Here is a 26,847-nt window from a genome sequence, read left to right on the forward strand (position 1 = left end):
CGCCCTGTGCAGTACAGGTCTCCGGGACCATTCCAGGTGATGTGCGTCCTGAGAACGGAGCACCAGCCCCTGATGCCTGGGACTGGACAGGGAACCACTTCTTCTTGCCTGTCCCAGAGCAAGGCTTCCTCCACTACCGCGAACGCGGCGCACAAATCCGAATTGATTTTCGGGGTGGGGAGGCAGCAGAAGTGTCGTCCATCTGCTGTGTCTGGTACGGCACCAAGGAGAGAGCGTGGAAAAGATGGCAAGGAGCTGCCTCCTCCCCCGGGGCGCAACTGTTCAGCTTCCCAGAGGGACGACGGAACAAATCTGAATGCAGCCTTACAAATCTTCGTCCTGGGAGCCGATGCTTGCAGCCCCCACTGAGGGGAAATGAAGCTGCCCAAGTAATATAATCGTAATCAGATAAACGTCCTTCTGCCAGTTATTAATTATCAGGATGTCAGTAAAAGGATTCAACTGAACAAAGTCCCAGAGGCCTCTTGTGCTTGTGTTAATGCAGGGGTTTATTTTCCAAAATTTTTACTTCAACAGCGCCATCTAGTGTTTAACTCCCTGATTTATCAAACCTCAGAATAACTCGAAGGGGAATGTTTCTCAGACGAATGTTTCCCATAGACCTTGCAAAGATGTCTATGACACACTGTGGAGTGCAGAAGAGCGAATTACAAACTGTACGTGTGGACGACGTGTATGTATTTGTGTAAATTTTTATATACGCCTATGCACAAAGATCTAGAAACTTTCTTCAGGTTATCAATGATTATTTCTGCTTGGTGGGAGTGGAGGAATTTTTTACTTCCTATTTTTTATCTCTCAGTCTTCACTTTTCATAACAAATCATAATCAATCATTTATGTAAATAAAGAGAAAATATATTTTTAAAATTTATTTAGGGCACAAAGTTGAGAAATCACCCCTCAAAAAAAAAGATTTCCTAAATGCAACTATATTTAGCAAGTACTTATTGAGCATTTACTTTGTGCAATGTATTCTTCTGATATTCAGTTGTTTCCTTTTGCTATAATGTTAGCTACCATTTAGTGAATGTTAAATTTTAAAACAATCCTACAGGTGAAATTACTTAGGTAAGAATATGGCAGCTGAGAAAAGTTAAGTAATGTACCCAGAGTTACACAGATTATATGAGATTCAAATCCAGGTCTTTCTCCATAACCTGAACACCGAACCACTAAATAATTCTCAAAGTTCCTAAGAAATTCCCCAACGTTGTCCACAAGCATGGTGGAAAACAGGGTAATTATTTGAATGCTAAGTTTTAGTCATCATTCTTTAATCACAGTAATTGATGATGTAGATATATCTTAGCATAGAACCACATCACAAGGTGAAGTTCTTTGTTATGTGATCATTTGTCCTAAAGTTTCAGAGGTCTTAAGCAAAATAATTGTGTCAAATATTTGTTATACTTGAGGTCCTGTTATAAGAACTTGACATGTATTGGCCAACAGTCTCACAAGTTGTAACACAACTATCATTCTCATTTTGCAGATGAAGAAACAGTTCCAGTGGATGAAGTAATTTGACCAACTAACTTAAGCTAGTAAGAGAAAGAGCTGGAATTTGAACACGGGGTTGACTAACTCCCAAACCCATCCTTCTCTCTCTCTGATGCTGCCCTGGGCACAAGGTAGTGCTCAATAAATATTTCACAAGAATAAATGGAAGATGCGCTGCGGTTGTCTTCATTTTGAAGAAAAAAGTCCTGGGCACAGAGATTCAAATGCCGTTAACTCTATGCAGTTACTATTATGCAGCCACAATCAGTAAGACTAGAATCCAGGATGCCTCCGGGGTTCCCGTACCCATGCCCTCCTTGCCCCGGATTCACTTACGTGCGAAGGTGTTTAGCGCACTCATTTTGTAGTGGAACAGACTACATACACTTGATGGCTTAAAACAATACAAATCTACTACCTTACAGTTCTGGTGATCGGAAACGTGAGATAGTTCTTGCTGTGCTAAAATCAGTGGGCAGGACTGACTTCCTTACAGAGGCTCACGGTAGGATCCATTCTCCTGCCTTTCCAGGTTCCAGGGTGTTATGGTTTGTGTCTGGGTGTCCCCCCAAAGCCTCATGCAGTCATGGGGCAGGCTTTTAGAGTTTGACTGATTATGGGTGTGAGAGCTCCACCCGCCCTGGGGTGGATAGTTTGCATATGTAAGGGAGAGGAAGAGGCAGCTTGAGGCCATTCCTCCCTTGTGTGTGCTTGTTGATTCGGCTGTGTTCTGCTGCCATGAGCCGTAGCTCTCTGCCATGTGCCATTCTGCCTTGTAACCTGCCAAGTATGGACTGAAACCTCTACAAACTGTAAGCGAATTAAACCTTTCCTTCCTTCATTTTGGGCATCAAGTATTTTGTCCCAGCAACGAGAGGAAAGTAACCAAGACACAGGGGCTGCCCAGCTTCCTTGTTCTGTGGCCAGTTGAGCTCTGTCTGGATTGTATGGCTTACCTCAGCCTCCATCACCGCATCCTTTCTGACTCTGAGCCTTCCCTCCTCTCTCTCTCTCTTTGAAGGGTTCTTACGACTGCATTGGGCCCCTGCTAACCCAGTATCTAGATCTCAAGATCCTTAACTTGACTGCACCTGCAAAATTCCTTCGACTACATAAAGTGACGTGTTCAGAGGTTCCAAGGAATTAGACAGGGGCATCTTTGTCGTTCTACCTAACAATGAATCATGCTGAGCGTTAGTTTGCTTTATAGGGTTTTTGTTTGCCTTGAGTTTTTTTCAATTTCACAGTTGGTTTTCAGATATTAAACCTTTTTTTATTAGTACATGTTTGCAGTACATTATGTTTACATTCCTTGTGGGGAGTCGGAACACGGACATAACCATCTTCATCCCTTTGTTCATTGCTTTCCCCTTCTCCCTCTCCATCGCTTGGGTTTTGGTCTTGGTTTCTTTTTTTTGGTGGTAAGGGATGGAACTCAGAGACATCTACTACTGAGCTCCACCCCCAGACCACTATTTTATTTTATTTTAAACAGGGTCTTGCTAAGTTGTCCAGGCTGGCCTCAAACTTGCCATCCTCCTACCTTAGCTTCCTGAGTAGCCAGGATTACACGTGTGGGCCTCCAAGCCCAGAAGCTTGCCGGTTTTTATAAATGGAAACAAATAGTAGGTACTCTTGTTTTTGTGGGGTTTTTTTCACTTCCTTCACTCAGTGTGATGTTTTTGAGACACATTTACATGTACATATTTGCACATAGTGATATATCAGTAGTGCATTCTTTTTCATTGCTGTCACGTTACATTTGTGAATTTATCACAATTTTGTATCCATTTCCCTGTTGAGCAATTGAATTGTTTCCAACTTGGGGCCATTACAATTAAAGCCACAATAAGCATTCTTGTTAAGAGGAGGCCACTGTGCTGATGAGCTCCGTTACCTGCAAGGGCCCGACAAGTTGGTCAGCTTCATTCAGCACGGCAGGGCAGCAAAGGCGCAGCGGGTGATATGATACACACACCACTTGGACAGTTGTACCTGCATTGGATGCGTTACAAGCAAACTTTTTTTTTCAGTATTAGAGTTGAACCCAGGGCCTTCATGCTGAGCCACATACCAAGCCCCTTTTTTGTTGTATAATTGTTTAATGCTGAGACTGTCTTGCTTAGTTGCTAAATTGCCCAGGCTACGCTCAAACTCACGATCCTCTTCCATCAGAGTTCTGGGATTATAAGCAAACTGTGACCTCCAGGAGGGGGAGAAATAACAAATCTAACAGAACATTCTGCACGGAGGAATACTGAATACGCATTCAGTAAGAGCTGTGCATGTGACAAGCGATTCATTTATCTCGCTGACAGGAGGCATGGTAACGTAGGAGTCCTTCCTGCACCTGCTGACACCTTCCGTCTGTTATCAGCCTGGAGGTTACTGATATGGACTTCGGACTCCTCCAAAACCAAAAACAAACTAGGGGTTAATTGCAGAATTCTGAAGAAGATTTCAGAGTTCCTGGAATTGGAAATTATCAAGGGTAAACAGGTTTTTAAAAAAGGAAGGTGTTAGAGTATATAAAATGCTGTAAAGAATCTACTATCTGAAAATTTGGAGTAGAAATGCAAAATGAGTAGCATTGGTGTAACATGTAATGGCCCTAGCGTGGTCTCCAGAGGTCTCCCGAGGGCCGCGCCTGGTATTCTGACCATGCTCTGGTAACCAACAGAGGAAAAACCAGGACAACGGAAAGAACGCTGCTGCCACCATGAACTTCAGGATCGCCACACTCTCTTCTTCCTGAGAAAGTTGGTATCAGAGCTGTTGGGACGGGGAGTGAAGAGTGGGCCACCCGAAATGCTGTTGGGACGGGGAGTGAAGAGTGGGCCACCCGAAATGCTGTTGGGACGGGGAGTGAAGAGTGGGCCACCCGAAATGCTTACAAAACCAAAGAAAGAACCACACGATGCAGCTTATTTGGTAGGGAAACTTCCACTACGAAGCTGCTCAGACCTTATCCAGAACCAGGCATCCCTCTGGCTGAACAGGGCGTCCCCCAGAAGCTCTGCACTGGGATTCTCCAATGCACGTTTTCTGGGTTAGAGAAAGTAAAGTGCTAAGCAGGTAGTTGAAGACCACCCAGATTTGACAAGTAGGAACGTCAGGCAGGACCAAATCTATAACTCTCATTTTGGGAAATTATGGAAGGTGCTATATCACACCACTGACCTCAAGTTAGGCGATTGCTGGGCAGGATGTGGGTGCGGGAAAATGAAGGGTTTAGGTAAGAATGGAAGGAGTCCAAGCCATCAACCACACACTCTAGGAAGTGGGGAGAGAAGAAAAAGTGTTCAAGGAGAGGAAACATGAAAGCAATGAAAGAAAACGAATTATAGAGCTCCTAAGAAACAAGTATAAGGGACACAGCTCAGTGGCATGGTTCCTGCCTGGCAAGCGTGAGGTCCTGAATTCAATTCCCATACCCCCCCCCAAAAAAAAACAGAAACAAGTGTATTTGGGTTGAGGCTGTGAATTTTATTCAAAATAGAGAATATAGGAGTTTCAGACACAAAGGTAGAGCACGTCTAAGGGACCTCAAAATGTAGGTGCAATATGAGACGTACTACTAGAAAGAAATTAAGGTAACAAGACAGAAACTGTAACCCTCAACAGTCATGGATCCTCCAAGTGTTGGAAGAAGTCAGGTGGGAAACCTATGGGTCAAGTTTCAAAGTCCTTACTGCAGCTGGACAGTGACTGGGAGGCAGCTGACCACGCCAGGAGACAGCGAGTATAAAACTAAACATCAAACAGGGAGATGATAAAAAAAAAGTGCACAGTTGTATGACGGGACTTTTTTTTGCTGTGAGAAAAATCACTCAGTAATTTTTCCACTGGGCCAGAATTAAAATGATACTGTGGGCATCAAATACTATTGCTATAGCAATAAAGCACAAATGGCTATTAGTCCCCCTCAGAAAAAAAAGAAAAAAGACTGCTGGTAGGTGTTATACTTTAAAGAAAAATAGTCAGATTTTTCAAACTTGGTAGTCTATTCATAAGTGTAAATCACCCTAATAACGTAGTGAAGTGACTTTCTGGATAACAAATTTGTAGCTTTTTTTTTCTCTCTCTTTTCCAGCAACCAAATGCCAGACAACTTTAGATACATGGAGAACATCTTCTCTTTGGAAAGAAATAGGATAAACGTAGTCGTTGCCCCAGAATTTATGTGGACACACCTGAGTTCCTGGGAGGCATTTCTCCTGGAAATACGGGTTGCCTTCACAGTACCCAAGTACAAAGGGCTGCGTGCCTGAAAAGGATTAGTGGCCTAGGTGTGTGCGAGAAGATTGTTCTAAGCATTTTCCTTTTTTAAGCTGCTTGACCGTTAAAGGTGTGAACCCCTGGGCAGGAAAGGAAGGCAGCACTTCTGGGCAGCAGACACTTAAACTAGTCTTTTTTTTTTTTAAGTGCCTAAGCCCAGCTGACACTTTAAGAAATAATTGTATAAATAAAAAGCTAAGTGTCAGGGACTGCAACTTGCCTGCCCAACCTTTAGCCAGCTTGGCGTGTGCGTGCTCCATCAGGAACCACATCAAGTTTGCGCATGTCCGAATGAGCGCAGACCTCACCCTAGAAAGGAACGGCTTCCTCTGTCAGGGTCTGGAAGACTTGTGTTGGACTTTGGAAAACTGGCTTTTCCCCAGCGATGCCTGTGCTGGGGAGATGAAATGACAGCCTGCCCATCCTGCTGGAAACGAGCCATTCTGACTGGCTGGAGCCCTCTTGGGTTTTCAGATGATTCAGGGGAAGGGGAGAACCTCTAAAAGAGAACTCTTTTCTGTCAGGAACTATGAGTCCTAGAGTAATTCATCAGTAAAGTAAGTGTGATAGAACCGCGGCCCTGTTCTATGGAGCAGTCCGTACCCAGGGCACAATGAGCTATTTTGCTTGCTTTACTCGTGGATGGCCTCCTTTATTGTCAACACCGAAACAACTGGGTGTCTCCAGATAACAAGGAGGCTGAAGTAGCCAAAGCACAGGAAGGGAATGTGGTGTAAAATCAGCAGACAGCGCCTGCGCCCTCTGAGGACAGTGGCCCAGGGTTGCCAGAGGAACAAGCCTTGGAGCCCGGGGCACCATGCAGGGCCGTTTGTGTTCACAAGACTGGTGGGCAAAGAGATCTCTAGCTGTGAACTCCAAGTCACCCAGCGCTCTCTCTCTCTCTCTCTGTCTCTCTCTCTCTCTCTGAAGCTCTAGATGAAGTCCATTTCTCACAAGGTTTAATATTAGCACATCAGTTATTCTGGCTGACATTTCAAATAGCTCCCTAGGTGGCAGGCTTGTGTCTGACAGATAGCCAAAATCTGAAGCTAAGAGTTTATTTCCAGATCCCCGGAGACTGAGAACGCGCTCTGGCAGATTTTGGTGTTACCAAATCAAGTACTCTCAAATGGCTTCGCTGGGCACCACCATACTAATTAAAGTACAGTGAGATGTCAATACTTAAAGCTCACAGTTCCCCAGAGTCCAGTAAGACCTTTATGTACCTAAATAATAATGAGTTTTAGTTTTGAAAATACCTTGCAATTCGAACATCTTTTTAATTTTCTGCCCACATTACTGATTCTATTCTGTCAATGATAGAGAACACAAGCATTACTATTATACTCTAGCGATATATTCTAGTGGCCAAGAGCACAAATCCTGACCTCAGACAGAACAGAGCCTGAGAAGGTTGTTTAACTTTTTGTTGTTTTTTCTGCTGCTGAAAATCGAACCAAAGGCCTTACCCAAACTGGACAGGCATGCTACCTTGGGGAAGCATCCCCGGATCGTGTTTAATTTTTTTTCAAGTCTTTGGAGAGTCTTAAGGACACGCATAAATACCCAGGTTTCTCCCTGTCCAAACACACAGCAGAAATGGTTTTTGGACCTCTCTGGTTTTGGACATAGCCATCTGATTTGCTTTGACCAATGAAAGGTAAGAGAAAGTGACATATATCACTAGTATTTAAGACTCACAGGGGAGTTTTCCTGGTTCCCTCCGTTCCTGTACCTGGGTGACTCCATTAACCTGGGTCCCAGAGAAGGGATAATTTGAGGCAGACCCACAGTAAAAGTATGGCATGGCTAAAAAGTTAAGTTGTTGTTTTAAGTCAATAAAATATTTGGTATTATTTGTTGTAGCAGCACAACCCAGTCCATCCAAACTGATATAATCTCAGTGTCCTCATTTGTTAAGACGGTTAATGGGCACTGCATCAATCACATCATCAGGAAACGTCCTGAATAGATAAATCATCCTTCAGCTTCTTACATCATAGAATTATTACTACTTACCCAAACCAAAAACAGTATTTCACAAGTTTAGAATTTGATAGAACACAGAGAAAACATAACAACAAATGTGAATGCACAATTACTGGGTCTTTTTTTTTTTTTTAAGGCTTTGGATTTGGTGCTATGCTGAATATTTAAGAGTTTGTTTCCAAGGTTTTTCATTTCATTAAGATGTTGGTGTCCCACAAGGTAGCAAAGAACCATGTCTTAATCCATTCAGGTTTTTATAACAGAAATATCTAGGGCTGAGTAGTTTATAAACATCAGAAACGTATTTTTCCCAGTTCTGGAAGCTGGGTATCCACAAGTTAGGCATATGATGAGGGCTGCTTCCTGGTTTGTAGCCACCATCTTTTCTGTTTTTTTTTTTTTTTTTTTGGTTTTTCTCCGGTACCAGGAACCGAACTCACGACCTTGCGCTTGCCAGGCAGGCGCTTTGCCGCTGAGCTAAATCCCCAGCCCCTCACCATCTTTTCACTGTGTCCTCACGTGGCACAGGGGAAAAGGGACGCTTGAGTCCTCTTTTATAAGGGCACTAAATCCATTCATGAGGACTCTGCCCTCACTTCTAATCACCATCCAAAGGCTCTGCCTCCCAATACCACTACATCAGCAATTAGGAGATAGGAGTTTTGCAGGGATACAAACATTTGCTCCTTAGCAAGGTACAATCTCTGTCTGTAGACTCTCATTTCATGAAGAGGATAATATATTCTCATGAATTATTAATTAGGAAAATTAGCAATACGAGGCAGAAAGTAGACCTCAAATTCAATATTTTCAGAGAACTTCCATTTTTTATACTATATACATCCCAAGCCAACTTTTGAAAGCCTGTGGGTCTAAGCCTAGAACAGATGCCTGCTAAGTTGCTCGGTAAGAATATTCTGCAGTGGATTGAGGCCTAATGCAGTTGCCAGAGAACAATTTAATTGCAGCATTATCCCCACTGAGTACTGGCATTTATATAACCAGCTATTTCTTTTCATCTTGTCCGTCTTATTTTATAAAAAAGGGTGGAAATGAGATCCCAGTGATTGGTGTAATATATATGTATAACAATAGAACAAAAATGGAAACTCTATTTTCCAAAGGCAGAAGTAATAAAGGTGGTGGCTCTAGCTTCAGTCAGGATCCCCAAACTCATAAACAATGAGGGGAAAGTAATAACCCATGAGCATGGAATGTTTCCAGTGTGCTAAAAATGTATCACTAAGGTGCGTGTCTATAATGTGAGTTGGAGTTGAATAGTCTGAAATTTTTTGGCTGTCTTGGAATAAATCTTTCTCTCTCTTTCAACCTCTCTCTCTCTCTCTTTCAATAACATGTAAATGTAATGTTTTGACTTACACAGTCAACTTTTACACATGTTTTACGGAACCCAGAGTGGTCCTGGTAGGTGTGATTCGTGTGTGTCAAGGGAGTGAGATAGGATAGTAAGCAGAACAGGCACCCTAAGAGCGAGACAAGCTCGCGGGCTCCACTGTCTAGGAAAGAGGCGGTGGACTTGACCTGACGCTTAGAGAGTAAAGCACTGATCCAGTACACAAGGATCACTTGGTCCTCGACGTCACGCCTAAGCAGAATTACCTGTAGACTATGTGATGGCCGAAGGTGGAAGCATGTGAGCATAGACGGGGGAAAGCTGTTGACCATATTAGCATGCAGAAGTGATAGCAGGAAGGAAAGAACAGAATCAGTTAGGCTAGTTTTAGCTCTATTCTAGCTTAACTAGGTGCTGTATAGAAGGTTTCTGGGTCAATTAAGGATATTTTGGAAGGGTTCCTCTGGCAGGATAATGAAGGGCTGAGGAATTACAAGAATATATAGAGAAAGGCAGAAATTGTAGGCAGAGACTTAAGATAGTTACACGTCATGGTTAATTTTATGTGTCATCTTGACTGGACTAAGGGATGCCCACAAAGCGTGTACATTGTCTCTGGGTGTGTCTATGAAAATGTCTTGGGAGAAATTAGCATTTGAATCAGCAGACTGCATGAAGCAGACTGCCCTCGCCAATGTGGTGGGCGTGACGCAGACCCCTGAAGCCCAGAATAGGGCAGAAAGGCAGAGGAAGGTTAAATTCACTCTCCTTGCTTGGGCTGGGTGGTCTACCTTCTTCCTGGACATCAGACCCCTATTCTCATGTCTTCAAATTTGCACTGAGATTTGCACCATTGACTTCCTGGGTTATCATTAATGGAACATGGATTAAACCTACCCACTGGCTTTCCTGGGTCTTCAGCTTGAAGGTGAAATATTATGGAAGTTCTTGGCCTCCATAATTGTCTGTGACAACCCTTCCTCATCAATCTATTTCTGTATATCTACAGCTATAGCTGTGTCCAATTGGTTCTATTTTCTGGAGAGCCCTGACTAATACAGAGGATACAAATCTCAAGTAAACAAAAGTAATGAGGATTTGAGCTAATGGAAGGATAAAACATTTTTTAAGAGACATAAAAGAGAGTTACTATCAAAGAATAATCAGCAGACATTGGTGCCCTGTTGGATAGAAATCATGAGACTAAATCTAATATCATTTTGAAGGTTTAAGTCTGAGCAGCACTAGAACAGTGCTACTAATGAAAAGTGAAACTCAGAAGTGGAAACTCAGCCTGGCGTGGTGGCGCACACCTGTAATCCCAGCACTTGGGAGGCTGAGGCAGGAAGATTGCCAAGAGTTCAAGGTCAGCCTGGGCTACATAGTGAGACCCTGTCCCCCAAAGAACAAACAAAACAAAAAAAGAAGTGGAAATGCTGAGGTGTCACCAGATGAAAGAGGAAATGACAGGAGACAGAAACCATGATGTGCTTCAGGTTTGATTCCCTGAGTTTGAGCCTGAAAGTTAAAGAATGTTCTAAGTTGAATTCAAACTGTGTTCAGTGCCCCGGTTACCTTCCTTGAGTTCATCTTTGCTGTGGTTTGAACTAGAATGTCCTCCCAACCCCCACGTGTTCAGGGGTGGGGATTTTGGAAGGCCATTGGATCTTGGGGGCGCTATGCTCTCACTAGATTGATCCACCGTGGAATTCCTGGCTGAATGTGCAGTGAGGAAGCGGGGTCTGGTAGGGACAGGAAGTCCCTGGCCGTGACCTGGAAAGGTGTGCCTCCCTCCCGCCTCCCGCCCTGATTCTCTGCTTCCGGTTCGCCATGAAACGCAGCTCTGCTCTACTAGAATCTTCTACCATGCCCGTCCTGCCTTGGAGATGGCTGTCCATAGACTGACTCTTCCTTTAAAAGTCAAGGAGCCAAGTGAACATCTCCTTTAACTGTGGGTGTCTGAAATTATGTCCCAGTGATGAGGAAATGACTAAGACCATTTCCTCCCAGACCCAGGACTGTCACTTTCCTTGGTTTCTTCTCCCTATCCCAGGCATCCTATCTTAGAAACCTGTTTCAGCACCCTCACACTCCCTAGATCTCCCCGAAGGTGTTTCCTGGCTTGGCCTGGAGTACCCCTGCTCTGCCTGCTACACACACACACACACACACACACACACACACACACACACACAGATGTGGGCTTCATCCGTGTTCCTACATCATAACTGAAGAGTACTCAGGATAGGATACCCTACTCTCCAGCCACACTTGGCTCTCAGCTGAGCCAGATCCCCCTGCTCTGGCAGGTCTCACACTCCAGTTACCAGATGAGGGGCACGCGCCTTGGCCCTTTCCCTGCTGTCTAATCCTCCAGCTTGACAACAGGGAAGAAATAAGGGCAGTACGGCACTTGTGTCCAAGTAGAGATCTCATCCAGGGATGGCGAACTCTTTAGAGACTGAGCACCCAAGCTGCAACCCAAAACCCACTTATTTGTTGCAAGGGGCCAACACTGCCATTAAACCTGAATACTGAGGTTTTAGTTTAGAAAAAACAACTGTGACCCGATGCTCAGCTGCTGGGGCAAGCTGGGCGCACGCCGGCAGAGAGGGCTCTGTGCCCGCAGCACACCCACGCTGTAGATTTGCCACCACTCCCATACGCACTCAATGCGATGAACTGGGGAAATGGAGCTCAACAGGAAGACCTGGAGATGAGTGCTAGAGTCGGGGGCCCTTTCCTGCAGCTGCTGCCGTCAGCCCTATTGAGAACAGTGACTCCTCAACAAGGTAGACCTCAGTGGGGTTTGTTTGGGTGATGGCATGTGGATGTGTTTCTCCCACCTAAAAGGGGGGCAGGCTTTCCATGAGACCAAGGCGGATAAGGTCCTGTACGGAACTGTAGTAGGAGGCCGCGGCATGGAAATGTGGCTGGAGACAAGCACAACATACGGATTCAGGAGATGTACTAACCACGGGCGCACAAAGCAGCACCAGAGCCCGACACGGGATCACGCCAAGCCCCACACCCGGTACCAAACTTCTGATGTGAGAACGAGCAGAACCGGGCACTGGATGTCAACAGTCTAGCATGCGGTCAAGTAGGACCACCTGGACCAACCTTCAAAGAAGACATGAAAGGACGGCAGCGATTGATTTCACGGCCACTGCCCTCTTATTCTTGCAGTGGTCCACTCTGCATACGGGATGTATCTTCTCATTTCTTCAAAGCGCCCTTTCTCCCTAAGCACTTCTTTTGTGCTTCTTCTCCTTTTCCTTTTTCTCATATCTGCCCTAAAATAAGTGATAATTTTTCACATCCACCAACTGTCCTGCCCAATTCATTGATTGGGCCAAATAAGAACCTGGAAAAGTCTGCCGGCCCCTACCCGTCTGACAACAGGAGCACAAAGCCCAAGTCAGATCACGAATCTGAAAACGTGTGAAAGAGTCAGATAAAATGAAAAAGTGCAATCATCAGGCAGATGGAAAACATACAAGGTCAGGAAAGGTGGGACAAAACGGCGAAAGTCTAGCTACTAGCCCTGAGTGGTCTCTGAGTCATACCTTGTGCCAGACTCTGACCTCTTCATGGGGCCAGCAGTGAGCAGGGACTGCTGATTGCGCGATGAATACCCGGAACCATCTCAATACTTATTTATGGTCAGTTGGCCCAATAGTTGTTCAGATGGCTTATTTTTTACTGCTATCAAGTCTGTTCCCCTTTCAACCTAAATTTATTTCTCTAAAAATGTCTCCATTAAGGTTGTTGGAAGGCATTATTTTAAACCAAGGAATAAACAGTATGATGAATATTTGAGCACTCAGAAAATAAACTTTGGGACATTAAATTCTACAGGTTTACACACAGAAGGGGGCAGGTAACTGTTTCCCCTGATACACCATTTACATATCGTCAGACTTCTCAAAACAGCCTCTATATGACTAGTAGAGAACTGCATTTTCAGCATTACCTAATTTGCTCATAAATCTCTTGCCTTTTAATCAGCTAAGTGGCTATCTGCTGAATTTCCCTGATTTATTGGTATCTTCTGAGGGCTGAGGCTATGGCCAGATACTAAGTGATCCAATGCAGATGGAATGGCACATCGCCATAATTATGACAGGGAACAGAACCGTGACTAGGCATACAGAAGGTGTCCTGCAGACAAATGTAGACAGCTTCTGTAAAGGGCGAGCTCCAGAGCTGCAGAATGACTCTATGAAGCTAGTTTCTCCACAAAAAACCTTCCCAGCAGCTCTCATGAGAGAACTGGATTAGCCGGTTCAGCAGTTCCTCACGAACTATGACCTTCATGGAATTCACAGAGTTGGGTCTGCATACTGGCTAAGCCAAAAGGTTAAACTCTGAATTCTGTTGTCATCCTAGCTACCAATTGGCATGCCAGGGTGTTTTAACCTTTGAGACCCACATCACCTGTTAACCAAGACAATCCCTGATGAAGACAGTATTTAAATACACTCCTTAAATACAGCCTCTATAATACACTGTTTAAAAACAAAGCATGCTAGAGGACAGTGTGGATGGACTATAAAATGAGATTGTCACTTGGATTTTTGCAATCGCTGAAGCGCCACCTGCTGACCACTGAAATATAGCACTGACTGTAATCTGAGGAGGCTGGCTGGTGGTAGGTGAGAGATATTAACTGCCTATCCATGAAAGAGAACTTAATTTCAAAATACAAGGATTGAGAATGGCACTGGCAAAGCCCTCTCCTCTGACAGGGCTTCTGCAGTCCAGCTGCACAATTGAGCACATTTATACAGCACTAGGGAACAATCTAGTAGCTAACCATCATACTATTCATCAGGGTTTTGTTTAATGGCATGAGTATGTGCAAAAAAACATTGAAAAATCAATATTAAGAATATGTTTGCTTCAAAAGCTTGTGTATGCTCTTGGGTGTTAGCCTCAGGGTCTAGCATGTATTTAAATAGATGATTTCTTATCTTCATGAATACATTTTGTAATGAAATACTGAAAGGTTATTTTAAAAAGCAGTGGGTTGTCATCAAACATACTTGTGCTTTAACATGTTGTGATAACTTAAAGACGTTAGTCCATGCAATAAGGTTACTTATATTATGTTAACAATCCCCCAGACAGTCTAATTTGAAGTTAAAGCTGCATTATCCAACATAGCAGTCACCAGCCACATGTGACTACTGGGTACATGACATGTGGCCAGCAACACGTGCAGAAATGCTGTACCTGACCGGCATGGTGGCGCACGCCTGTAATACCAGCACTTGGGAGGCTGAGGCAGGAGGATCACTGTGGGTTTGAGGCCAGCCTGGGCCACATAAGTGAGTTCAAGGCCAGCCTGAACTGCACAATGAGACCCTGTCTCAAAAAAGACCAAAAAAAAAGAAATGATGTACTTTGAATGAATACCTTCGATTACGTACAATATAGTGTTTAAAAAAAAACTTGCGTATGAGTGAAAAGTTTGAAAACGTATTTTTCCACGGAAGCAGCGTGTAAGGATGGCTAAACTCCCAGCCCTCCCACAGCTACTCACACCAAAGGAGGCATAGCCTTGCCGTACTATTACTCAACAGCTGTCATTCACTGCATTGCTCCTCTGGGACCAGGACTTCTGCGTTTCAGTTCAGGACTCCCAGGCTGAGCTCCGTTCGCATCCGCAGGTGAGGAACGGGCGGGGGAAGACAAGGTTGAAGACAAACGGGCGGAAGAACCGAGCAGGGCAGGATAACTTGGGCACCACATGTATCTGCGCTGAAGGTCTTGCTTTAGTTCAGTCTCACCTTCAGTGCTCTGAACTGGAGCAAAAGGCAAAGCTTATCTAATAAACATCTAGGAAGTGACGTGACCCCAGGGCTAAAAAGATGAAAAGGGGGCGCTGTGACCCGCAGGAGCCCAGCCGCGAAGTGGGGCCACAAGCACTCAGCCACGGGCTACCAGGAAGCTGAGCAGGGCCGCGGAGGCCACCGGGACAGTGCACCCCAGCCAGGACGGGGAAGGCTCCACACACCGGAGGACACGCGAGCGCAGCCTTGACACACACACTGCAGTTTGTTACCTGAGCTTCCTCCCATCCCCACACGGGCACAAGGTACCTTGAGAAATAATCAGTGTGCGAGCAAACCGAGTCTCCTCCACAAGGCCAGATTTTTGACCAAAGCTTTCACACTCTGAGGTGGCTAGGACGGGGAGTGGAAGCACACACCAATAACAAAACCAGCTTTAATAGGCGGGAGGGAACGAAAAGTTACTGCTGAAAAAAGTAGTAAAAAAATCCATTGGGGTCACTGAGAACTGGAAAACAGTCATCCCTCCAAAGGACCTGTAAGCTCTGACTTTCACTCGTCTTAGCGTCCTCACAATGTCGTCTGCCTCGTCTCACGGGAGACATGATTCGAAAGCTGGCTATGAAGAAATCTTGAAGATGAAGTGTGACTGAAAAAACAGGGCGAACGTTTCGGGTTGCGGCAACCCATGCCTGCAATGTTAGCACTCAGGAAGCTGAGGCGGAAGGATTGCTGTAAATTCGAGGCCAGCCTGAAGTACCTCACAAAACTCCGTCTCAAAAAAAAAAAAAGTGAATGTTTAAATTTTTTAAAATTCGTTATAAGAAAAGACACATAGCTATCAGTGCCCTCCAAGACTCCCTCTTACTTCAAACACAATTCTCTTACTGCTCTTGCCACTTTCTGAAACAGTTCTGGAAGTCTTCTTTGGTGTCGTTGGCTGTATTGTTGTTGCTGCCTTGATGCCCCGAATCAATTTAAAACATTTACCTTTAATGGGCATTTTGACTATGCGGAAGAGCCAGAATTTGCCTGGTGCCAGATCTGGTACATAAGGTGAATGGGGACATAGCGTTAGGTTTTCACAAGTCCGTCTTTTCACCGGGTGGCCCTTGGCAGCCGCAGTAACTGTATTGTTTTAAGCACAGCCCATAAAGACAGTCACAAAGAGGACTTCCAGAACCGCTCCAGAAAGTAGCAGGAACAGTAAGTATGTCTGACCAAGAGGGAGTACTTCGGAGAGATTACTGGCAACGTGTCTTTTACTATATTAAAATTTTGAACTTAAACCATATATTTTGATCACCCCTTGTACCTCAAGTTATTTAATATCCACAGGAACTGGTTAATCTAAGAAAACACACAGAGAGTGTATTTCCATACATGTAAAGTCTTTTAATCATGAGAACACATACAATTTATTATATTTTTACAAAAAATTTACATATAAAGTTGAGCCTTCTGAAATGGCATACCGTGGTTACTACCGTAAGGATGTACATATTAACACTTTGTACTGGAGAAATACCGTGGCATTACAAACATTTGGTTGATTTTTTTTTTTTTTTTTTTTTGTACTGGGAATCAAACTCAGGACCTTGTACTTGCCAGGCAGCACTTGTGCCACTGAGCTATATCCCTGGCCCCTACAAACATTGGTGAGAAGTAGTGTCCTGTCCTCTTTTTAACAACTGGGGACTTCTACTGCTCTGGGACAACTCTTCTCTGAGAAATCGTTCATTTGGGGGTTTTATTTCTTTTACCAGTTCTAGTACAAAGCTTTCTCTGTGATGCGATCATCTGCAATGAGACTTAGTTTTCTGAGTTGGAAATTAATAAAGTGAGACCAACAGGAATAAAAGCGGAGTCTTGAGAGCTTTTTAGGAAGGACAGCACCCACCCCTTTACCCAGGTCTGAGGACATCTCGCGAGAACACGGCGTGGGGCTGAAAACGTGCAAGAACCCGGTGTCACGGACGTGCACAGCAGACTCTGCGCTGTGCCTGGAACGGTGGACGGAATGTGACCAGTGGGGAGCAGGGGGTGACAGAGGAGAACTGTTTTTAAAAAGAGAAGACAGAGGAAGAGGAGGAGGAGGACAGGTGGGATGAGAAAAAGGAAACAACTGAGGGTTCCTGGGGGACACCACTCCCGTGCAGTATTTCCACAGTGGCCACTCCTCCACCCAAGACCTCGCAGGCGCGGCCCGCGTCTTCCCTGCCGTATGCAGTGCCCCGGCCACACCGGCACTCAAGGCCTCCAGACCTGCGGACGACGACTGCCTCGGCGGGACACACACCCAAAGCTCGCGACAGCGGACATGTTCCCCAGAAGCACACCGGCCTGTCCCCCTCCCGAGCACCCAGCACGGCCTGGACAGCCTGCTTCCAGGGCCTGTCCGAGGCTCCCGCCTCCTGCACCTCCCCGCGCGCTGTCTGCTGTGTGCCTCTGGGACCCCAGTGCGGAGTGCCCTCCACTCGGGAAAACACGCTCCCGGCCTCCGCTCCTGCTTTATTCTGGTATTTCCACTTCGGGTAGATGGGTCAGCGTTCCTCTCTGCGTCTAACCCCTGGGTGCCTCCAGTGCCCGCTCCTCGGCCTTCGCAGCCCTCTTCCCAGGTGGTGCTCCGCCGGGCGCCAGCCCCTCCGGCTACAGCACCGCAGACTGGGTCTCCGGGAGGCCGCTCTCCTCAAGCTTCAGCCCCAGGTTGTCGATGCCAATGCTGGTGACCTGGGGCACGCTGGTGCTCTCCGCGGGCGCCGCTGTGCGTGTCGGCGTGGAGCAGTACAAGACAAAGCCCAGCATGATGACGGTGAAGGACACGAGGTAGAGCACTGAAAACTGGAGGACAGAGGAACGGGTAAGGGGCCGGGAGCCCTCGCGCGCACATCTGTGCCGCTGCCTTTCGCCACGTGCGCTCCGAGGACCACCTTCGCGTAACCCGTCCTCTGAGAGTTGGCTAAGGAGAGTCTAACACTCCCAACGCTTTTGCGTGATACCAGCAAATGTTACCCTAGCGCATGCACGGGCTCTGGCAATAGCACCTGCCGCATCAGCCCGGGGGGCGCTTGGATCCCTAGGAGAAGTACCACCTTTGACATTTCGTGATCATAAACAGCTGTACCCCACCCTGCGAGCCACCCCACCAAGTGGAGAAAATGCAAAGTCAGTGTGCAATACCAAGAGAGCCCATTTCAGCACCGAGGCATGGCTTACAATATTGTTACAAAACACAGGAATGCAGGACCAAGATCAAATGTGGATGTACATATGTGACATCTGCTGAATAACCTCTCAACCTACGCTATACCAATGCATTTTATTTTGTTAAAATTTAACAAATTATTTTGTCTCTGTAGGCAAATGTTACGTGGTAAAATTTGTGGTACATACCCGGCAGGGTGATGCACACCCGTAATCCCAGCACTCAGGAGGCTGAGGCAGGAGGATCACTGTGAGTTGAAGGCTAGCCTGGGCTACACAGTGAGTTCACAGCCAGCCTGGGCTACTCAGAGAGACAGTGTCTCAAAAAAAAAAGCCAAAAAGAGGGGCAGGAGATATTTATTCAGCCAATAAATGTACATAGATTACGTTTTATATTATGACCAATAAAAAGAGTGTAATAACAGAATTACAAATTAAAACAGTAATAGAATGGGCTGGTGAAGGGAAAGAGAAAGAGTAAAAGGAAAGAAAGAAATGAAAAACGTAATAAGATACAGTTTGAAAGGTAGAAGAAGAAACTAAATAGGTTTGTGAAATGAATATTAAGATTTCTGGTCATATCCAGCCATGGGCTTCTGCGGAATACCACTGGGTGTGATGTTAATTAGCACTAGCTGCAATTCTTGTCCTTAATACTTAGCATGATACTTAGTTATACAACTCCTAATTGATGTCTAATAAATGCTTATGGGGGAAAATGATACAACAAATATTAGGAGAAGTTAAAGCTATTTTGGGCACCCTAAACATTTTTTTTTCTTTGAGTTGGGATTTCGCTATATTGTCCAGGTTGGTCTTGAACTCTTAGACTCAAGAGAGCCTCCTGCATCAGCCTCCCAAGAAGCTGAGATGATAAGCACGCACCACTGCACCCATCTTATTAAATTTTCAAGTCCCTATTACAAAAGCATCATGCTCTTCTATGAGGTATCCAGTGTTACCTGCAGGAACTCTGTAACTTGTTTGAAACTCGCCCTGTCTGGTTTGGTGATCTCCAACTGTTCAGAAGAAAAAGTGTGTCACTCCAATAAGGCCGACTACAGAATGGAGCCCTTTACTAGATCAGAGAGACTTTGAGGGAGTGAGGTGAGTCTCCTGAACACTTTCTTTCTTTCTAAAATTCTATCCTTTGTATCTAGGTCTATACAGGAAGTTTGCAGTGACCACTTCATTCAGAAAGTATTTACTTAAGGTCAATGCCACAGGAGTAGGAGTGCCCGAGGTCTGACACAGAGGAGCATTAACTGTCTACTCCAAAAATATCACAGCCAAAGTTATTTCAGGCACTACAGTGTTTTAAATTGGTAGTATCTTAAGTGTCTTCCTTATGTCCTGAATTTGGTCCACCTCTGTAACCTATTCTTAGGATCACAGCAGACCTGCTCTTTGCCCTACAAGTTTTGAAACAGCTTTGGACAAAAAAAACCAATAAAACAGGATCCAGGTTAAGAGGACACTGCTAAACATGCTGGGACTAGGGACTGTCCAACACAAGCGCTGGAAAGGAACTTACAGACTGCATGCTCCTGTTAGAGTCACGTGCCCAAAAAATGACATTCAAAAGGGTTTATTCACATCAGGTCAAAGGCAGCCGAAGCACAAATATTTCAGATCTTAATCTAACAGCGACCACTCTCCTAGAATCACGGCACAGAAACACCAGCGTCACTAGGTGATCGTGTGAAATGCCGCCCCAGCACCAGGGAGCAACTCCCTCCCCTCAGACTGATGCCAACTTAGATGGGGCAGCGTGGGGCCAAGACCATTTCTCAGATTCACTTGATATGCCTTACTTTTTGATAGGACCGATAAGCTACAAAGACTCCTTCAGTCCTAGTTCAGGAAAATCTGAACTGCAAAGATAACAGCCGGTCCCTGCCCTGTGTAATCTTACAAGGCAAAGGTTTATGCTTCATAAGCAGCGATTTCTGAGAAGCCAGGGAGATTTATGTATCAATAATTCAGATAAGCACCATGAGTTCATGGCTGGTTCCTGGGAAGAGTACAAATCAGCATCAAGGACTCCTGTTTGGATACAAAATTTTACAAGGGCAAGGAAATATAGTTGCTCTCCCCTACTGAAACTAAAAGTATCAAGTCACAGCTAACACTGTAACTATTTGCTCCAAAGACAGTGGAGAAAGAGAGCAAACAGGTCAACAAGTGCAGGTACAGAGTAAAGACTGACTTCTGGGGGTTGGTTTTATTTTGTTTTGTTTTGTTTGAGTCAGAGTCTGGCTATGTAGTGCAGGCTTGAACTTGCTTATGTAGTGCAGTCTGGCCTCAAACTCATGGCAGTCCTCCTGCCTCAGCCTCCAAGTGCTAGGATTACAGGTATGCACCACCACACCCAGGGAACATGGACTTCTGAGGTGGTGATTCTGCATGTTCAGAGATCCTGGACCGCTGAGGGGGATCTGTAAGGTTGAAAACATTTTCACAATAAATACTGAGATGCTATTTGTTGTACAGTGGATGTTCCAGGGGCTACATTATTATAGGCAGATAAATTAGATAAAAATCAATATACAGTCACAAAGGGACTGGGCTCTCCAGAAAGTCAGCGCAGAAGATGAGAACACATGAAAACTGAGGCTGGAGGTGCATTTGAAGAAGGCAAAACCTTGAGGTTAAAGTCACAATGTCCGGGTTTATATACTTCCCGAAGGGGTGAGTGGAAATTTGAGATTATACTATAATTGTGCCACCCTTTCAGGATTTCCCATAGAAATAGCCCATTATCCACAAGGGCCACTAAGACTAACACCAAGACAAGGTTAAGGCTATAGATTATCAACCACGGTTAGTGACGTCATCGATATGCCCTTGCTATGGGCCTCACTCCCCTTGCAGATCAGTATTAGTTAAGCGGCTATCCTTGTACTCTCACTGGTTGATTATATTCTGACCCACACTATACCCCCCCCCCGGAACTTTGACTGTAAAACATTCTTGCAGAGACGACCTCAGCAGCAACCCACTTCTGAAAGGACCCTTTCTGTCTCTCAGGAGCTATTCCTATTCCCCATTCCTATTCCATTTCTACTTCCCAACAAGCCTTCCTACTCTTAACCTCCTTTGTCCTTTAGAATTCACTTTCAGATTTCAGGGGATGTGAACTCAGAACATCCGACACCTGGCAGGTTGGGAGTTAAATTTCTCCTATACCCACATGACACGTGCAATAACAAGGCCGGCTGAAGAAGCAGAGGTGAGATTCCAGCTCTTTTCTATTAAAGCATACTAAATGTAAAAATCACCTTCACTCTTTGGACAATATTTTCTCATAATAATAATTATATTAATATGAGTTCATTATTTTCTTAATAAGTTAATGAATAGTTTTAAATTTTTTGGTTTTAATTTCTAATACGGTAAACAAATAGGTGTAAGTAACCAATGTCGTCAATTTTTAAGCATTTCAAAGGGCTCTGAGATTGACAACTATGGGGAGTTCTCAAACTGGCTCCAAAACCTGGGTGTGGTGCCACACACTTAAAAATCCCAGCACTCGGGAGGCTGAGGCAGGAAGATCTCAAATTCAAGATCACCTGCGCTGCACAGGAAGTTTAAGACCAGCCTGGGCTACACAGTGAGGCCCTGTCTCCAAAAACAAACAACCAAATCTATTTATTGGGTTCTGTCTGATGAGCGAGACAACGTGATGAATTCGTGAGCCTGACACTGGCATTTTAATAATGAACGTGGAGTGGGGAGGGTGGGCAGGGGACAGCGGACAGAGCTGATGGAAGACGAAGGCAGCAAGGGAGGTCTGGTCTTGACTTTACCACCAAGCAGCTGTGACTAAGGGCAAACCAGATGCCCTCTCTGGGACTTCGTGTCTTCACCCCCAACATGAAAGGAGGCAAGCAGAAATTCTCCAGGGAAGGTGGGTCCATCTCCAGCGCGCTCTTTCCCATTCTCCGCACCCCTTCTGCTTCTCCCCAAGGCACTGGCTTAGCCCCACCCCTGCTGCACCCTGAGAATAGTACGTGGAACCAGAACCGTCACTGTGAGTGCGTGAAGAGGTAGAGACAGAAAAAGTCTGACATTCCACTGGGCTGAAGGACCTTTAAGGTCCCTTCGAGATATAAAATTACCGCCAAGGTGAACCATTCCAAGGAAGCATGCAGGATGACACACCCATCCCTCCTCCCTTTGCCCTAGGGACTCCGTCTGTATGTTCACAGAGAGTGAACACAGACCAGGCTGTTCTGAACGTCAGCAGCGCCTGGGGTTGTTTGTCACCTGGCAGCAGAAGTGCTTCCAAAAGCCAGTGTCCCTGGCCAGGTCATTGGGATGAAATACTCTGTATTTCACCCTTTAGAAAAACCCTAGAAGGGCAATTTTTATTTGGGCCAATTTTCTAACTTAGAAGCAATAACAGAAGGAGTAAGGCCTGTCCAGTGAAATTCTTGCTAAGAGGAGGAGGGGGAGGAGGTTTTATTTTTGGATCTAGGGTCTTAAAGAATCCTATTTGGGCATGGTGATGCACACCTGTATTCCCAGCACCTGGGAGGCTGAGGCAGGAGGATCACCACGAGTTCAAGGTCAGCTTGAGAGAGACTCTGTATGAAGAAAGAGAGAAAAAGAAAAAGGGAGGGAGGGAGAGACAGAAGGAAGGAAGGCAAATAGAATCTTCTTTTAGGCCAGGCCAGCACCCTTTCTCGGACATGAGCTATTTTCTTACCTTATAGCCAAACAGAAAGAGTCCAAAGAAAAGGCTGTAGAGGTCAGCCGTCAGGATGCCCAGGTTGACAGAAGTAGCACTCGTGACTTTCATCACCAACGGCATGAAGCTGTACAGGCAAAACATACAGAGGGCAAACGCCACAAACAGCAGGGCTGCGGGAAAATGGAACATTAACATTGCGGGAAGAAATCGGGAGAGAAAAAGGCTTCAGGCTTGCTTGCTATAGAAAACCCCTGATCCTTAACCAACTATCTACAAAGCATCTCCTTAACAGTCAGCACTGCACATGATCCTATGCGACTACAAAAAGGCACTGCTGTAAGACAGTAATAAAATAACAAGCTGTGATGGGGAAGAAGGATGTCAAAGATCCAACAGGGTAAATAATGACATGAAATCTGGTTTTTGGGGGTTTGCAGTACTGGGGATTGAACCCGGCGCCTTTACACTGAATTATATCCTCAGTGCCTTTTATGTTTGTTTTCTTTTCTTCTTTTTTTTTGGAGACAGTGTCTCGCTATGCAGTTTAGGCTGGCACTTTATAGCCCAGGCTGGTCTTGAACTTGCAACAATCCTCCTGCCTCAGCCTCCCGAGTGCTGGGATTACAGGCGTGCGCCACCACGCCCGGCTTTATGTTTTATTTTCAAACAGGGTCTTGCTAAATAACTAAGTTGTCCATGCAGGCTGGGGTCAAACTTGGAATCTCTCTGTCTCCTCGAGTGCTGGGATTATAGGAATGCGACCCCACACCCTGTGAAGAATAACCCTCCCCCCCAAAAAAAAAGAATAAAATCAGGGGCTGGGAATTTAGCTCAGTGGCACAGCGCCTGCCTGGCAAGCTTGAGGTCATGAGTTCAATTCCCGGTACAAAAAAAAAAAAAAACAAATTTAAAGAATAAAACCAAGGGAGTTGATAAAGGTGCGTCGAGTTGGTTTATAGGCACTCTCCTGTAGTAGGAAAACATGACATAAATAGGATCCAAGGTAAGAGGACACTGCTAAACATGCAGGGCCTAAGGACTGTCCAACACAAGCACTTTCCTGGTGCGAGCAGCTCAATAGCCTTTATCCCCTGTGCAATCCACCTTCGCCAGACAGGCTGATTCTGGGATAAAAGGTCAATAAAAGCTCACTAGGAGCTGGGGATTTAGCTCAGCAGCACAGCGCCTGCCTGGCAAGTGCAAGGTTGTGAGTTCAATTCCCGGTACCAGAAAAAAAACAAAACAAACAAACAAACAACAAAAGCACACTCACTATCATGTATCAAGAAAAACCACTCGTGACCTTTTTGTTTGCTTTTGTTTGGCCTGGTTAGATACAGTTTGTGTAACTGGATTCACAGTAAAGTATTTTTAGGACATCAAAGGGACATAACAGATCCACTGTCTTTTGTTCACTGCATTAAATTAAATGCTCTAAGACCGCACAGTGTAACGCTCCTCCTTCAGAAAGTGCTGGTCATGTGGATGCTGGTGATAACAGGGATGTGTCTGCTCGGCAACCGCTTTTTAATCTCATTCCAGACACAATCTAAATTATTTAATTGAATTAACCCACTCAGGCACGGCACACAATCTTCAGTGACATTTATGTTCTAGTGAACCTCCTTCTGCCCTTCACTAAAAGAGGTTCAAATCTTCCCTAGCTATCCGAACACTTACTTCCTCCTGCTTTAGTTACTTGTGGAGACGCCTAGGAGTATCAGATAAAAGAAGAACTGAGAGGAGGGAGGTGATTTCATAACCATCAGATGCTTCGGTTAATGTTTCACAAATTTCACCCCAAGACGACAACTTCACGAGTCTGAGGACTTTGATACACATCTAATTGCAATCTGGTCAGTCTTCAGACCTCCTCGGAAAGAAAAATTGCCAGGGGTGGTGACAGGGACACATGCCTATAACCTCATCTATTTGAGAGACTGTGGCAAGAAAAGCAGAAGTTCAAGGCCAGCCTGAGACACTTGAGACAAAACGAAGTAAAAAGGCCTGAGGAGGTAGCTCAGTGGCAGAGCACTCGGCTACCATACATGAGGCCCTCTGTTCCATCCCCAGCACTGCAAAAAGAAAAAGTTAACCCTGTAGATAGAGATCAAGATTTTTATGGAGATTCATGTACCAACGCTCAGAGAAAACTCAATGTAAACCACCATCACTGGTATGACTTTACAAAGATACATCAACATTGTCAAAGAAAGCTGGTTTCTTTATGTGCATTTCGGTTTCTTTATGTGCATTTTGGTCACTTAGAATACTGCTGGGTGTGGTAGCACAGGCCTCTAATCCCAGCACTAGGGAGTCTGCCACAGGAGGACAGCTGCAAGTTTGAGGCAAGCCTGAACTACATAGTGAGACCCTGTCCCCCCACCAAAAAAGACAAAGAAACAAACAAAAAAAGGCACAATACTTAAAAACAAGATCATTTATTTACATACCAATTTTCCAGTTCCAGTGAATGCTGGCCATATCCTTATATTCCACAATCAACCTAAGATTAAAACAAGAGGCCAAAGAGATATCCACTTAAGAAGTTTCACTATTTTATAAACAGTTTAGTGGTCATACTTCAGCTAAGATAAGGAACTCTGCTGACTTTTGAGTTTTTCTTAAATTATAAAAATAATTATCTTTTTAAAAAGCCAAAGAATAAAACCAATGGAGTCAATAAAGATGCATCTAACTGGTTTATAGGTGCTCTCCTATAATAGGTACGGCTGACCTAATGATCTCCCTTGAATAAGCTGGGTAAGTTAATGTGTCAGTCTCTTCTGGACATAATTGAAAAAGAAAAGTCCTTACTGGTAACGCTACCTGGCACACCGTAGCCAGAAATCCTTCACATCCCACGTGTTTTAACAATCCTCTAACCCATTTTTAACAAGCTACTAATTTCAAATATGAGTTAGGACTAAACAAGTAAAGAACATTAATAGTTAGAAAGTAATCATTTATGATAGATTTGCTTACTTTATTTCTAAGAAAAAGTTTAAGATCTTACAGCTGTATGCCACTGATAATTGTCCCAAATAAGCCCAGCATTCCTAAAAATTCCAGTCTGGTCAGCTTCTTCACAATGTATTCCTCGCACACATTAGAAACAGCATAGAGAGACGCCCCGAGCAGGACCAAGATATCACCGAGCAGTACATCACTCCCTGTGGGCAGACAAGACACACAGGGATACACAGGCAGAAGATGAACCAGGAGTTTACACGACAACTCTTCGTTTAAATGACATTTTCTTCAACACTGGTTTCTAGGACTTTAAACTCTCTTCTTTTTTTTACTGTCTGACACAATTTTCACCACAGAGCCAATTTTTCATATTTCAGCTCCTCAGGAGACTGACGGAATAGAGGATGGTACAGCATAACCATGACATGAGGCCCCAGAAATGATTCTGTGGCTGACAAATTTAGGGGATTTATGGTAAACTACAGGAAAGGAAGCTTGTAAGCCAGGTAATTTTCTCTCTCAATCCAAGGAGGGGCTGGCATCACTTGTAGATCTGATGAATTCAGGCCTTTACCAAGATTTAAAAAGCGGTCACCCATGAACATTGAGGCTCCTTTTTTGACCAAAAAAAAAAAATCTAGTGTTTCAGTGATTAATCCAAAATGTGTGAACCAAAAGATTATTCCAGACACACAATTATCCCAGGAAGGTCTCAGCTGGGTGCTGGGGTGCACACAAACACTTTGGGAGGCCAAAGCAACAGGACTGCAAATTCGAGGCCTGCCTGGGCAACACAGTGAGATCCTGTCTCAAAATAAAAAATTCAGAGTCTGGGGACAAAGCTCAGCATGAAGGTCCTGAGTTCAATCTTCAGTATGGAAAGAGACAGACAGATAGACAGACAGACAGGAAAGAAAGGAAGGAAGGAAAGGAAGGAAGGAAGGAAGGAAGGAAGGAAGGAAGGAAGGAAGGAAGGAAGGAAGGAAGAAAGAAAGAAAGAAAGAAAGAAAGAAAGAAAGAAAGAAAGAAAGA

At 44.8% G+C, this 26,847-nt stretch overlaps 1 protein-coding gene across 1 annotated transcript in view; it reads right to left on the bottom strand.

The window, feature by feature from the left end:
• Window positions 1-16,316: 16,316 nt before the first annotated feature.
• The window catches only part of Slc35f2 (solute carrier family 35, member F2), a gene marked incomplete at its 5' end in the record, with an annotated part of 45,442 nt that continues 34,911 nt past the window's right edge, over window positions 16,317-26,847 (bottom strand). The window contains 4 exons of the mRNA XM_013511242.1: window positions 16,317-17,783; window positions 22,858-23,012; window positions 25,296-25,348; window positions 25,859-26,015. Of these exons, the coding sequence (XP_013366696.1) occupies window positions 17,592-17,783; window positions 22,858-23,012; window positions 25,296-25,348; window positions 25,859-26,015 (557 nt within the window). The remainder of the gene's footprint in view (window positions 17,784-22,857; window positions 23,013-25,295; window positions 25,349-25,858; window positions 26,016-26,847) is intronic.

This window comes from Chinchilla lanigera, unplaced genomic scaffold (genome assembly GCF_000276665.1).
Source record: "Chinchilla lanigera isolate Chin_1 unplaced genomic scaffold, ChiLan1.0 scaffold00011, whole genome shotgun sequence".
Classification (NCBI taxonomy): Eukaryota; Metazoa; Chordata; class Mammalia; order Rodentia; family Chinchillidae; genus Chinchilla; species Chinchilla lanigera.